Source organism: Myxine glutinosa, chromosome 4 (genome assembly GCF_964187855.1).
Source record: "Myxine glutinosa chromosome 4, kmMyxGlut1.1, whole genome shotgun sequence".
NCBI lineage: Eukaryota > Metazoa > Chordata > Myxini > Myxiniformes > Myxinidae > Myxine > Myxine glutinosa.
The window spans coordinates 57,978,770-57,993,843 of NC_136264.1; the positions used below are offsets into that span (position 1 = coordinate 57,978,770).

Below are 15,074 nucleotides of genomic sequence, written 5' to 3' on the forward strand. Positions count from 1 at the left end.
ACACAATTACACAATTGGGGACATTTTGTAATGTCAAAATAACCAATTAAACAAACCAACTTTATATAATTAGGCATGTTTGTTGACATGTAAAAGATATGATCAACAACTTGATTCTTCGAAGTTATTGATGACACTTTTTTATGATATAAATAACATTCCATTTTATCATCAAAATCCCCTGCAATGATAAGACTGGCCATGAATATCATATGACAAAATGTGAATTTCTCTCAACACAGGTTAAACTCTTGTTATTTCCTTTGACTAACCTCTGACCTTTGACTAACCTGCAACCCTCTTATGGTTAAACTGCCAAAATCAAGACTCTCTGCTCACCTTCACTCCTTCATTCCTCTTTTCTCCCGCCTCTGGAACAAACTCCCTCACTCTCTTCAATCCCACTCCTCCCTCCAGGTCTTTAAAACGGCTGTTCACCACCATCTCTTATCTTCCCCCATCCAAAACCTTGATCTTTTCTACCCCCACTAATTCACTCCAGATACACTTTTTTGAGGTGACTTTAGACTTCTTTCCTGGAAGTCCTTGGTGTCCTTGCGTTTTATACCTATCCTGCCTCCCCCCAGGCCCTCTCCCTCCAAAAACATCTCCCGATGTCCCTGCTCTCAAATGTTGTGTTTGTGTGCTTCCTCCCCTTCTCACCCCATCTTGTCGACCGCTCCCTTTTTTATATACTTTGTTTGCTTGTTTGTTTGATTGATAAATGTTAGCTCTTTCACGAGCCTCGACTCTGTATACAAAAGAAAAAAAAAATCTGTGAACTCTGCAAAAGATGATACAATTTAATTTGCAAAGAGTATAAATTTGTGATTATCTTTGGAGGACTCCATAATTCAAATAAATATGAGTTAAGGATAAAGATAATAATAAAGATGAGTGGGTTCATCAAAAATGTAGTGGTCTGAGAGGGTCATTAACCAGTGTGGCAGCTACATTCAAATGTAAGGTGTGCACTGAGGGAGCTGCAGATGGAGGAAATGTTGAGTTGGATCTTGGAGACGGCGTGAAGCTGGAAGGTGTGAAAACATTTTGCTACCTCGGAGACATGCTGAATGGAGAAGGTGGATCAGACTCGGCAACGGTTGCTGGAGTGAGATGTGCATGGAAGAAGTTTCGGGAACTGAGTGGCGTGCTGACGAGGAGGGGAGTGTCGTTGAAGCTGAAGGGAAAGGTGTATGCTGCATGTGTGAGAAGTGTTATGATTTATGGGAGCGAGACATGGGTAATGAACGTAGAGCCGCAACGAAGGCTGGAAAGGGTGGAAATGCGATTGGTTCTGTGGATGTGCGAAGTATCGTTGAGAGAGAGGAAGACAAATGATGAATTGTGAAAGATGATGGGAATAGAGCCTGTGATTGATAATGTGAAGAGGAACAGGTTGAGATGGTTTGGTCATGTGTTGAGGAAGGATGAAAGTGACTGGTTGAGAAGAGTGATGGAAATGAATGTAGAAGGAAGTAGAGGACGGGGAAGACCGAAAAAGACTTGGCTGAAGATGGTGGAAGAAGAAATGCGGGCAAGGGGGTAAACAAGGGAAGATGCAGAAAATAGGGCAAAATGGAGAAGATTGTCATGGGGACCGCAAGGCTAACCCCTGCTCTAGCAGGGAAAATGGCCTTAAAATGCCTGTTGTTGTTGTTGTTGTTGTTGTTTGGAGGACTCCATATGGAGATTACAGTATGAAAGACTATCAGTGACTGGATAGAAGACAGTGTATGGACCACAGCTATAACAGAAGTAGAATTCAACTTACTAGAAACAGGAGTTCTAGTATCCAGCTTCACGAACAAACCAAATCTGCTAATGGTACGTTCAGTGACATTATAACATCACTTTTTATTGTGATAGATAGAATGGGAGACCTTTTCTTGAAATAAAGCATGGACTTAATTGTACCTGTTACCAGAGACATTGCAGATGAAGAGGTGGCAGCAACATAGAAACATTGAAAGAGTAAGAACAGTTTGATGACTTTGTGGAAAGCAGAATAGTCAAGAGAACCGAAACACTCTTTGTCCCCTTAAAGAGAAACACGTTTCCATTGATAAGTTGTCTTTCACCGAGAGTTGCAAAAAAAGAAGCAACAGATTGATTAATCCAGGGAAGAATTGTTCTCTCTTCTCTCATCTGTAGGTATCTCTTGCCAGGTACATGGGTGTGATCTCGATGAGTTATTTTGTCATAAGAATCAGTCATACGAACTAGCACTTTCACAATTTGGGACACTTAGATCAGGTGCCAAATAAAGTTTGGTTTCATGTCTAGAAAAGCTGAGTCCTAGCCAAAAAACTCACCTGATGTTAAAGCCACAATTACAGACGGTGCTGCGATCATAAACATGTTCAAAGCAGGTGTTGCCAAAACATTTTGTGAGTCTGCCCAGACCATGTTCATGAAGGTTTTGGAAACCAGGTTGCAAAATGTCAACAGAAGAAATATTGTGTGGGATGAATACATCAAAGACAGCCTGAAAGCAGCACCAAAGAGTAAATTAAGCAAATGTGTCATGCGCTGTGTCGAGGCAACAACAAAGCTTCCGAGAAACTAGCAATAATTATTGTAGCTTTTTATTCAGACAATAAATAGACCAAACTGCTCCTGTACCTTGCCTGACAATAGAGAGCAAGAATAAAGAAGTTGTACATGGCTATGGGAACTTCATACTAAGTAGCTAGCCACACGTGAATGTAATCTGGACTCCTATCCCCATGCACGCATGAAGAGGCAGATACTAGATTGGTAATTCATGCCGCTGATTGCGTCAGGGAAGGACATACGAGAATCTTGATGAGGATGGTGGACACAGATATAGTTGCCCTAGCCATAGCTATGTTCCAACAACAGAGTTTTGGGTAACATTCAGCATGGGAAAGCACTTAAGGTACATAGCTGTGCATGAAATAGAAACGTCTTTCGGCCCTGAGAAATCCAAAGCACGACCATTATTCTACGCCTTGATAAGATGTGACCAAACATCTTTCTTTGTTGGCAGAGGGACGAATAATGCAAGGGAGACATGGAAGATGTATGACAAAGTCACAACAGCATTTGTGGCACTTAGTGAGGAACCGGAGGCACAAGTCTTGGTTGATAAATCCCATGTGTTTGAACTCTTTGTTGTTCTCATGTATGATCATGCAAGTACCTGCATCAATAAGGCACATGAAGAACGGTTCACCAAGAAAGTCAGATCCATGGAGGCATTACCTCCAATGTCAGCAGTTCTTATCCAACACACAAAGAGAGTGGCATACCAGGCTGGATACGTTTGGGGACAGGCATTAACAGCACCTCTAAAACCTCTAGGTCCCAGTGATTTGGGATTGAAAGGGTCACCAACAAGAACATGGGGACCTCTCTGGACAAGTATTTCTGAGGCATAAAAGTCCGATCGACAGCTGATCAGATGTTCGTGTACTCCAGACAGAGGCTGCAGAGGACACTGGAAATGTGTGAAAAGTAATTTACGGTATACTGCATACTGCATTATACAAGTGTGGTGCTGACTGTGAAAGAGTGTCATGGAATAGTTGGACTTTTCCACTTCGACTTAAGGAGGTCCTTAAGGTTATTTCAAAATTTTTTAAATAACATGTAGTAACCATGAAGACACACTTGAGTACTGTAAAGAGATAAAGGAATAATAACAATAAATTATTTGCAAACAGAATATCCACGTGTTTGTTTAATAATAGACAAATACCAGTGAGGTATGAAAAAAGATACTGGTATGCAAAAAAAAAAATATGCAAAAAAAAAATGCAATAAAATATAAACAGGTATTATAAATTTGAGTATTTTAGTTTTGTTTATGTAATTCATCATTTCCAGGGATGACAACAAAACAACTCATATCTGTTAAAATTATCATTTTCACTATGTAGCGGCCATCTTGAAAATGGCGGCCATCTTGGATTTTTTTTCAAGTGGCCCCAGATCCAAAAATAATTCTCAGATTTTGCTCTATCACCATGCCAAGTTATATGCATTTAACACAAAAAGCGCTATTCGGTTGATTTTATGCACCATTCCGCCAGACTATAAATTTCTCACAATCTCTGAAATTTTCTAAAGAAAAAAAAGAAAAAAGAAAAATGCGATTTGCACAGCTTAGTCATGCTCTGCATTGATCTGAACTATCCATACAAAGATTCAAATACCCAATAAACCTTGTTCGGATCAATGGACTTTCAGGCACGTCGAATCTCATGGTTTACCCCATGAGACTCAGGTGAACTTTTTTCATTTTTCGAGGACTCGTGGGCAGGAAGCACATTCTCATGGGTCTCACGCAATTGTAACCCCAAGTGATGCTAGCAGACAAATTCAGCCATCATTTAGCTTCTGACCATTCACAAATAGAGAGTTTGAGTGAGGCTTTATCGACCAGAAATCATTCGCGTTAGCAATTACTTCGACGCAAGAGCTCCGATGAGAGGCTTTCATCTCAGAAAGAACCATGAAATGGAAAAATGCATGAGCCTCCAGTGAAGCCTCAGAAATTTTATTTGTGCAAGTTTCTGTCACAGTGGACAAATCAGTTTGTTTCAACGTTCTAAAGCGGGTTTTTCACATTTTAAGTTTTTCACATCTGAAGGTTTTAAAATGAATTTAAATGAATTGAATGATTGTTTTTTTCTTCTGGAGACCACTTGTTTTAACAAGTATCCACAAAATAACTTGATATCATAAGTTCTGGATTATTTACAAAGATTTTTTGTAATTCTCGAAGGCTCCTTGATGAGCTTGTACCTCTACCATTTGTAGTACAGGTGTAACAAAGACGCGTCACAATGTATTTGTTCACCTTGATTTCCAAGCATGCCACGCTTCTCCGCATTGGCACTCATCCGTGCCTTTTGGGGATCTTTCAAAAGTTCGTCAAGACAGGAAGCAAACCGTGAAAGATTATTGAGGTTGTTGCTTGCTTGAAAGTTGATAAATCTATTTAGTCCATAAAACCCAGAGATACCAAGAGGGAGAATTGCTTTGCAATACATGTCCCCAACCAATGTGATATTTTAGTTCATTGACAGTCAATATTTGCAAAAAAAATGTATTCCATAAACATTTGGTTTATTGCCAACAACCCAGTGTTAATTTTAGTAATACGCAAACTAATTCATCAAAAAAACAATATTATGAAAACGATATTATTAAGAAACGTAGACTAATAGGTTGTGGCTTGCGAGCAGTTATCAGAAGTGGTTTCTGAAATTATACACCGCTGAATTCTTATTGAGTCATGAATGTCTGCTGAATTGAAGTCACTGCCGTAAAGGCCGAGCCAAACCTAACGCTCGACGTAACACCGTAATAATGTCCCAGACATAACACCGTCTTACTGAATCCGTCATACAGAAGGCTAGCCAGCGTCTGGCATTGAGCCCATCTCCTATGGATATCAGGTAGAGTCACATATATGGGTTATGTTGTTCAACTGCCATCAACAAAACAATGGGATGGGTTGAGTGTTGCATGCCGGGATGACGTGCATGGAAAAGACCATGACAGACGGACAGACGGACAAATCTGGCTTCTTCAATATATAGATGAAACATATCCGTGTGAAGTACAAAGATAAATAAATGCACAGTATGGTGGGGATACACTATGATTGGCTGAGCCGAGGTGTTATATTTAGGCAAAATCAGAATTGAAATCCCCATTGCACCTCCCGACTTACTTATTGATAAATTTTTGTGCATTTGCCTTATTGAAATCATCTTATTGAGTATTTGTCTTAATGAAAGAACTGTACAAGCTACATAATCCACGGGCATTTCTTTATTAAGGTTAGAAAGGCTTTAAAAAGTAGGATTATTGATTACAATTAAATATGTCACGAAAGTCTTCCACAGAGCATTTGAATGCTCTGAAACACCTCGTTTTCACCTCAAGGACGAAGCTCACTCGTAAAAATAAATTCGCTGACTTTGGTGGTACCCAAGCCTGAGAGAAAGGGTGATGTGGAGCCAATGTTTCAGGAGACAAAGTCGAGAAAAACTTTCCTAAGGACGGCTTTCCTTCCGTCCGGCTGGCTTGTTTCCAAGAATGTTGTCCATCTCCGCCAGCAGCGCAGCTGTCAACTTAGGAAGCACCTGTGTAGGTCAATCAACAATTTTCAAGTTAACCTCCTGTAAGAAATTTAAATAATTGTGCATTTCGATATATTGGGGGAAATGTTGAGAGAATTGAACGGGAAATTGAAATTTACATCTTTAAATTTACAAATTGAACAAGCAGAATGAAAACGATACGTCTCAGGGCCATAATATTTGGTTGTTACGCTACCTGTATAGCTCCGAGGTTCTCGATGAGTTGCTCCACCTTGGTAGCCCCCAGGAGCACCGAACTCACACCTTCATTGTGAAGACACCATGCTAATGGCACCAGACATTGAGCATCAGATGAGACTTTTGACTTCACGTAATTGTCACACAACGTAAGGATGGCTCTGTATGACATCCATAAAATGAGAACATCGCTTTACTATGGTAAAAGGTTGAGTCTCTGACATCATGCCCGAGGGTTAACTTCTCACGTCGGCTAAGATGTGTTGATGCTAAGATGTACACTTGTGTAGGCTAAGATGCCAAGGTATCTCACGGAGTGTTGGTACCTGTGTCAAATTCCGGGTTACTGCGTTGTATTAGCTCGCTAACGTCTGCTGTGATCGGCATTATTCGTGCCAGCGAATGAGTTAACAACGGCTGCAAACAGCACTAACCTCAAAACTATGAATAATGCAATGGAATTCATTCCTAGATGAGCCTTTGGAAGCGCGCGCACACACACACACACACACACACACACACACACACACACACACACACACACACACACACACACACACACACACACACACACCGGCATGTGCAAACTCCATGGTATAAAAAAACGAATCACAACAAAACTGGAATTTCAAAAATCTTTTGTACCCACAGCTTAATGAAACTTTCTTACAAATTAAAGTTTTTACATTTTAAACGTGACTATCACAGGTGTGCGTGTGTACACACACGCAACAAACCAATGGCAAGCTGTGACATTGTGCACTCCAGCCTTTCAGTGATGCTTTGTAGTTCCTTGAGACGTCCCTGCTGCCTCTTTCCCTCCTCACTGAGCACCTTTTCCTTGAGCCACTGATATCCCTGCATCGAGTGAAGAGTTTAACCGAACAGGTATGACATATTCATGTCGAAAACCCAAATTCCCTTCAGCATCCTTTTTGTACGTAATGAGAGAAGGTATAACCATTGCCTCTTATTTGCTGTACCAGATCAGCAATACTTTTAATTGTACTGGATAGTTCATCACAACCATGCACATCAAGAGCAAGGCTCATGGAAGAGTTAGGATGAACTGACAGTTGGGTAGTGGGGGAACAATTGGGCACAAAAAGGAAGGGAATAAACACCCAGAAAAGGAAGAGAGACACAAGATGGGAGGAAACACTGACACGAACAAGTAAGAGGGGACAAATTTGAAATCACACTATTTCATAGCAATGCTTCTGGTGTTGGCTTAGCGGTTAGGGTGCTGGCTTGGGATCCGAGATATAATCCTGGTGTTTGAATCCCAGTCGATCGCTGAATTAACGCCAGGGGGGTTGACTCAGCCTGTCATCCTTCTGAGTCGGCAAATTGAGTACCAGCTTCCTGGGATGAATGATCATGGTGTGTACCCCGGTTTAGAATAGGTACACAGTATCCCTGCGCATTGTAAGAGGTGACTAAGGGTTGGCGTCAGGAAGGGCATCTGGCCATAAAAACATTGCCTCAAATAGGGAACCATGATTGTCATGGGGCCTGCAAGGCTAACCCCTGCTCTAGTGGGGAAAATGGCCTTAAAATGACCATTCATATATTTCATGGTAGTGATTTCAAACTTTGCTAACTGTTTTCTGCATTCCCACAGTGATTCTCTTTAAAAATATGATATGTATGAACCATTAAGTAGGAAAAGTGGTGGCTTTGTTGTGAGGACTCTGGGCTGGTATCCCAGTGATTGTGGCTTGAACTCTGATTTAAGCAACATATAAAAAAAATACTTTATACGCCGCATACACATGTTCATTCAAGCCTGATGTTGGCTTAGCGGTTAGGGTGCCGGCTTGGGATCCTAGGATCCTGCGTTCAAATCCCGGTCGATCGCTGAATTAACGCCAGGGGGGTTGACTCAGCCTGTCATCCCTCCGAGGTTGACAAATTGAGTACCAGCTCACTGGTAATTCACTGTGTTGCAAGAGGTGACTAACAGGGTTGGTGGCAGGAAGGGCCTGATTTTTGCCTCTTATTTGCAATTGATAATAATATTTATTCATATAATATATGTTTATTATTTATTTATTTATAATTATTATTTAGTATTTATATAATAATATATTTTTATTATTATAATATTTATATAATATATTATTATTATTATTATTTATTTATAATAATATTATTATATTATTATTATTTATAATTATTGTTTATTTATTATTATATTGTTTATAATTATTATTTTATATTGTTTTATATTGTTATTTTATATTGTCTATAATTATTATTGTTTATTATTTATATAATATTTATTTATAATATATTATTGGGATAATAATATTGATAATAATATTCTTATTTGCAATTTGCCTAATAACGTACAGCAGGATATGCCTCCCAATGGCTTATGCCAGATGGCTATAAAACATTGCTTCAAAAAGGGGACCATGGTGCCCAAAAAGGCCAACCCCTGCTCTGTGGGGGAAAAATGGCCTCTAAAGACGGTTCATATACGCATGTTCATTCAGGACAAGTATGAGGCAATCAAGGTGGTCAAAAAGAGAAAATGACCTTTCAAGCTCAGACTCATTTATAAGCAGTTTGAGTAAGAGGAGCTGTATACATCAATCTCACAGCACAAAAGCACCTCTGAAAGCATGCTTTTTAAGAATATCATGTCACATACGGAGGGGTCACAGATGACCCCCTCCCAAGAACGCAAGCAACGTTGTGTGGGAATCATGGTCACAGATGACCCCCCCCCCCCCCCAAGACCGCAAGCAACGTTGTGTGGGAATCGTGGTCACAGATGACCCCCTCCCAAGACCGCAAGCAATGTTGTGTGGGAATCGTGGTCACAGATGACCCCCTCCCAAGACCGCAAGCAACGTTGTGTGGGAATCGTGGTCACAGATGACCCCCTCCCAAGACCGCAAGCAACGTTGTGTGGGAATCATGGTCACAGATGACCCCCTCCCAAGATCGCAAGCAATGTTGTGTGGGAATCATGGTCACAGATGACCCCCTCCCAAGACTGCAAGCAATGTTGTGTGGGAATCGTGGTCACAGATGACCCCCTCCCAAGACCGCAAGCAACGTTGTGTGGGAATCGTGGTCACAGATGACCCCCTCCCAAGACCACAAGCAACGTTGTGTGGGAATCATGGTCACAGATGACACCCTCCCAAGACCGCAAGCAATGTTGTGTGGGAATCGTGGTCACAGATGACCCCCTCCCAAGAACGCAAGCAATGTTGTGTGGGAATCGTGGTCACAGATGACCCCCTCCCAAGAACGCAAGCAATGTTGTGTGGGAATCGTGGTCACAGATGACCCCTTCCCAAGACCGCAAGCAATGTTGTGTGGGAATCGTGGTCACAGATGACCCCTTCCCAAGACCGCAAGCAACGTTGTGTGGGAATCGTACATGCCGAGGTCATTCTTCTCGAAGATGGCCGTCTAAGGCTGATTTTGACATGTAACACCGCAAGTCGAGTTGGTGCTTGATGTAGCAAGCGTGTCTACCCATGTTCGTTATCAGGATTACAATTAACCCAATTTAATCCTCCAGGGACTACCAATCACCGAAACATTTTCGCAGGATGGATGGCAGGCAGATACACGCAGGACTTAGGGGGGAAATAAAAACTTAGCACAAGACAGCACAAACGAAAATTGCGGACACAATGAACGAGACTCTAGAGAGTTCACGTAACACATTAACCCGTGCAGTCTTGAGAAACTGAGAAACAAGGACATGTATGAGGTCTGCAAGCGGCAAATTTGATTGGTTGTGATGACCTAAAAAGCAGTAATATTTTATCAAAATACTGCTAAACAGTACTTAGACAAATGAACAGCTTTTCACTTCATGGTGTAGCGGCTACCGCTGGGTTTTCACAATCGCCTTGCACCTACCAAGGACGCGGAGCGATCACCATGCCGGGCTCGTCCAGGACGCCCGGGCAGGCCCGCGCTCAACTTGCCAGACCTCGGCCGGGACGCCCGGGCATGCCCGGGCACGCCCGCTCTCGACTTGCCAGGCCGCGTCCGGGACGCCTGGGCATGCCCGGGCATGCCCGCCCTCGACTTGCCAGGCCGTGGCCAGGACGCCCGGCCACGCCCCCTCTCGCCGTTCCCGGGCAAACGCTCCAGGATAATGTGTGTATATATATTGCTGCCCGATAAACGAGCTTTTCAGAGTACCTGAGCTGTTTTGTTTGAATAAAGCAACTCGGACGAATTCCAGTTTTTTGTCGCGTCCATTCTACCGATCGACGTGGGAGCACCGCTCCTTCATTGGTGACCTACCGACATGGACACGGCAGTTGCCCTTACACTGCCTACCTTCTGGGAGGCTCACGCGGCGGTTTGGTTCGCACGGGCGGACTCCCTGTTCGCCCTGCGAGGCATCACGGCCGATGACACCCGCTTCCACCATGTGGTAGCAGCGCTCGGTTCAGCCACCGCGGCCCGCGCCCTGAGCCTCCTCGCCAGCCGCTGACAAATACGGCGCGATTAAAAAGCTCCTCCTCAACGCTTTCGCCCTCCCATCGGTGGAACGCGCACGGCGCCTGCTCGACCTGCCCGAGCTCGGCGACAAGCACCCGTCCGAGCGAATGGACTACATGCTTTCGCTGCTCGGCGAGCACTCTCCGGCATCCCTGTTCCGGGAGCTGTTCCTCCGTCAGCTGCCTAGCCCGGTACGCCTCGCCCTGGCAAGCACGACAATCACGGATCCCCGTGCCCTCACCAGGGAAGCCGACAAGATCTCCGCGGCAGGCCAACGCATTGCAGCAGCGACCTGGGGCCCACCGCCGTCCGACGCAACACCCATGGCGCCCGAGCACCCGGCACGGTCGACGACGGAACTGCCGATGCAATCGGCGACCACTACGCCGAGCCGACCACCTCCAGCACGACGACCGAGGCCTCCACCTAACCAAGCATGGTGTTACTATCATGCCAGGTTCGGACAGAAGGCCCGGACATGCCGACCCCCGTGCACCTTCGGCAGGCCGGGAAACGGCCGGGCCGGCGTTCATTACCAGCCATGAGCGCCGGCCACACGGGCAACTTACTGTTCATCACGGACAAAGCGTCCAGACGGCGCTTTCTGTGCGACACCGGCGCCCAACTGAGCATCATACCCGCCTCTGACCAGGACAGGCAGTCTGTGGTTTGCGGCCCCTCCTTGGTTGCGGCCAACGGATCGGCCATCCGCACCTTCGGCCCGCGCAACGTCACCCTCTGCTTCGGCGGCCAACGCTTTACTTGGACGTTTGTAACCGCAAACGTGCCCATGGCTCTGCTAGGCGCCGACTTTCTCTGCGCACACGGACTGCTGGTGGACGTCCAACGGCGTCGCCTAATCAACGCCGAAACCTTCAGCTCCCTGGTATGCACATTGAGCAGCTCCGCTCTGACTGAGCTGGCATGCGCCCTCCCGGCGGCGAACGAGTTTGCTCGCCTGCTCACGGAGTTCCCGGCCCTCACGCGGCCGACGTTTTCGGCCGTCGCAGTACGACATGGGATCGAGCACCACATACCAACCATGGGCCCGCCGGTCTATGCCAGAGCCCGCTGCCTCGACCCAGCCAAGCTCGCCGTGGCCAAAGCCGAGTTCGACGCTTTAGAACACCTCGGCATCGTGCGGCGCTCCGATAGCGCGTGGGCTTCGCCACTACACATCGTCCCAAAGCCAGGGGGCGGCTGGCGCCCATGTGGTGACTACCGCCATCTTAACGACGCTACCAGCCCCGAGAGGTATCCGATCCCGCACATCCAAGACTTCTCCGCCCGTCTGGCGGGACGGGTCATTTTTTCAAAAATCGACCTCATACGGGGATATCACCAGGTACCTGTCAGGGCGGCCGACGTCCCTAAAACGGCAGTCATCACACCGTTCGGCTTATTCGAATTCCTACGGATGCCGTTTGGTCTCAAGAACGCGGCTCAGGCGTTCCAGCGCTTGATGGACGGCGTGCTGCGTGACCTGCCGTTCCTCTTCGTTTACCTGGACGACATCCTCGTCGCCAGCACGTCCCGGGCCGAGCACCTCCTCCACCTCCGAACACTGTTCAGGCGCCTCAGCGAGCATGGCCTCATCGTCAACCCGGCCAAATGCCACTTCGGCACGACGGCCGTTGATTTTTTGGGCCACCACATCACCAAGAACGGGGCCGTGCCGCTGCCAACCAAGGTCGAGGCCATCACCACGTTTCCGCGTCCACGCTCCATAAAGGCCATGCAGGAATTCCTGGGAATGGTGAATTTCTATCACCGCTTCGTGCCCCGCGCTGCTCAACTCATGCTGCCCCTCTACGAAGCCCTCCGGGGCAAGCCGGCCAAGCACGACATCGTCTGGTCCGCAGCAATGGACGCGGCCTTCCAAAGCTCAAAGCGGGCCCTCGCCGATGCAACACTGCTCGCTCACCCGGTGCTCAACGCTCCCATCGTCCTCACCACTGATGCCTCCGACTACGTGGTAGGCGCCGTACATGAGCAATGGGTGAACGGGGTTTGGCAGCCACTCGCTTTTTTCAGCCGGCAGCTCCGGCCGAACGAGCTCAAATACAGTACGTTTGACCGTGAGCTCCTCGGTCTACACCTGGCCATTCGCCATTTCCGCCACCTCCTGGAGGGCCGACCCTTCACGGCGTTCGTCGACCACAAGCCGTTGGTTTACACAATGGCCAAGGTCACGGAGCCGTGGTCGGCCCGCCAACAGCGCCACCTCTCCGCCGTGTCGGAATTTACCACGGACATCCGGCACTTCGCCGGCAAAAACAACGCCGTGGCCGACTGTCTTTCTCGGGCCAGCGCGAACGTGGTCCACCTCGGCGTGGACTTCGCACTTATGGCGGCGGACCAAACCACCGACACCACGGTGCAAGCCCTCCGGGCGGCGGACACGGGCCTCCGCCTGGCCGACATCCCCTTCGCGGACACTGTCCTGCTCTGCGACATCTCCCAAGGCCAGCCTCGCCCCATCGTGCCCGTTACCTGGCAACGCCGCATCTTCGCCTCCCTCCATGGCCTTTCCCACCCGGGCCGGAAAGCTTCCCAGAAGCTGGTGTCGGCGCGATTCGTCTGGCACGGCCTTCGACGGGACGTCCACGATTGGACCAGCACCTGCACAGCCTGCCAACAGGCCAAGGTCCACCAACACACCCAGGCCCCGCTGGCACCTTTCACCGTGCCCGAACGACGTTTCGACCACGTCAACGTGGATCTGGTGGGCCCCCTCCCCCCGTCACGGGGGTTCACACACCTGCTCACCATGGTGGACAGGACCACCAGGTGGCCGGAGGCCGTTCCCCTCGTCTCCACCACTACCGCCGACGTGGCGCAGGCTTTCATCGCCACCTGGTTCGCCCGCTTCGGCACACCGGCGGACATCTCGTCAGCCCGCGGACCACAGTTCACCTCCGAGCTGTGGGGCGCGGTCGCCCGCAACCTGGGGGTCAAGCTCCACCGTACTACGGCCTACCACCCCCAAGCCAACGGGTTGTGCGAGCGATTCCACTGCTCTATGAAGGCCGCGCTCATGGCCGGCCTTCAGGACGGCGGTTGGGCCGACCGGCTGCCGTGGGTCCTTTTGGGCCTCCGCACGGCCCCCAAGGAGGACCTCCGGGCATCCACCACCGAGCTTGTCTTCGGCCAGGCGCTACGCGTCCCGGGCGAGTTCGTGCCCGACGCTACCAGTCCCTGGTCCACAGCTCGCCAGCGCTCGGACCTCCAGGAGGCCGCCCGACGGTTTGCTCCCGTGCCAACATCCCACCACGGTGACCACCAGTCCTACGTCCCCCCAGCACTTCGCACAGCGGAGTATGTTTTTGTGCATCATGACGCACATCGGGGGCCACTCCGGCCACCGTACGACGGGCCCTTCCGGGTCCTGCGACGGGACGACAAGTCGTTCGTCATCGACATCGGCGGCAGGTCGGACCGGATTGCGGTGGACCGCCCCAAGCCGGCGCACGTGGACATCGACCAACCGCCACGGTTGGCCCTTCCGCCGCGGCGAGGCCGCCCACCGTCCACGGTGCCCCCCACTCGACCGCCCACCACCACACCGGACCCCCCTCCCCCCATGTCCCGCCAGGGGTCGCTTCGGCCGGGTCATCCAGACCCCCCTCAAATTGACCCTGCCGGTGCAGGTCGATTCTGGGGGAACGTGTGTAGCGGCTACCGCTGGGTTTTCACAATCGCCTTGCACCTACCAAGGATGCGGAGCGATCACCATGCCGGGCTCGTCCAGGACGCCCGGGCAGGCCCGCGCTCAACTTGCCAGGCCTCGGCCGGGACGCCCGGGCATGCCCGGGCACGCCCGGCCACGCCCGCTCTCGACTTGCCAGGCCGTGGCCAGGACGCCCGGCCACGCCCCCTCTCGCCGTTCCCGGGCAAACGCTCCGGGATAATGTGTGTATATATATTGCTGCCCGATAAACGGGCTTTTCAGAGTACCTGAGCTGTTTTGTTTGAATAAAGCAACTCGGACGAATTCCAGTTTTTTGTCGCGTCCATTCTTCCGATCGACGTGGGAGCACCGCTCCTTCAATGGGGTGATAAATAGCTCCACTTTACAGACAGTGAAACTCAAACCCCCTAATGGACCATGTACACTAAAACCGGGCGAGATAGAAAATAATTAGGCAGGCATGAAACTGCCACGTCTCCAAAGTAGCAGCAGCGAGCGAACAGCAGGATATGCCTTGAGTTTTGCCAGCCACGCATACGATAGGAGAGCATCTCTCCTTCAGACTGTCTCATTCTGTGCTT

General features: G+C 48.5%; 1 protein-coding gene across 1 annotated transcript in view; it reads right to left on the reverse strand.

Moving 5' to 3' along the window:
• Positions 1-2,573: 2,573 nt before the first annotated feature.
• Positions 2,574-15,074, reverse strand: part of LOC137425846 (voltage-gated potassium channel subunit beta-2-like) — a 102,471-nt gene continuing 89,970 nt past the window's right edge. Inside the window, exons 12-14 of the mRNA XM_078775739.1 lie at positions 7,055-7,175; positions 6,316-6,404; positions 2,574-6,122 (exon numbers count right to left, since the gene is read on the reverse strand). Of these exons, the coding sequence (XP_078631865.1) occupies positions 6,033-6,122; positions 6,316-6,404; positions 7,055-7,175 (300 nt within the window). The 3' untranslated portion in view covers positions 2,574-6,032. The remainder of the gene's footprint in view (positions 6,123-6,315; positions 6,405-7,054; positions 7,176-15,074) is intronic.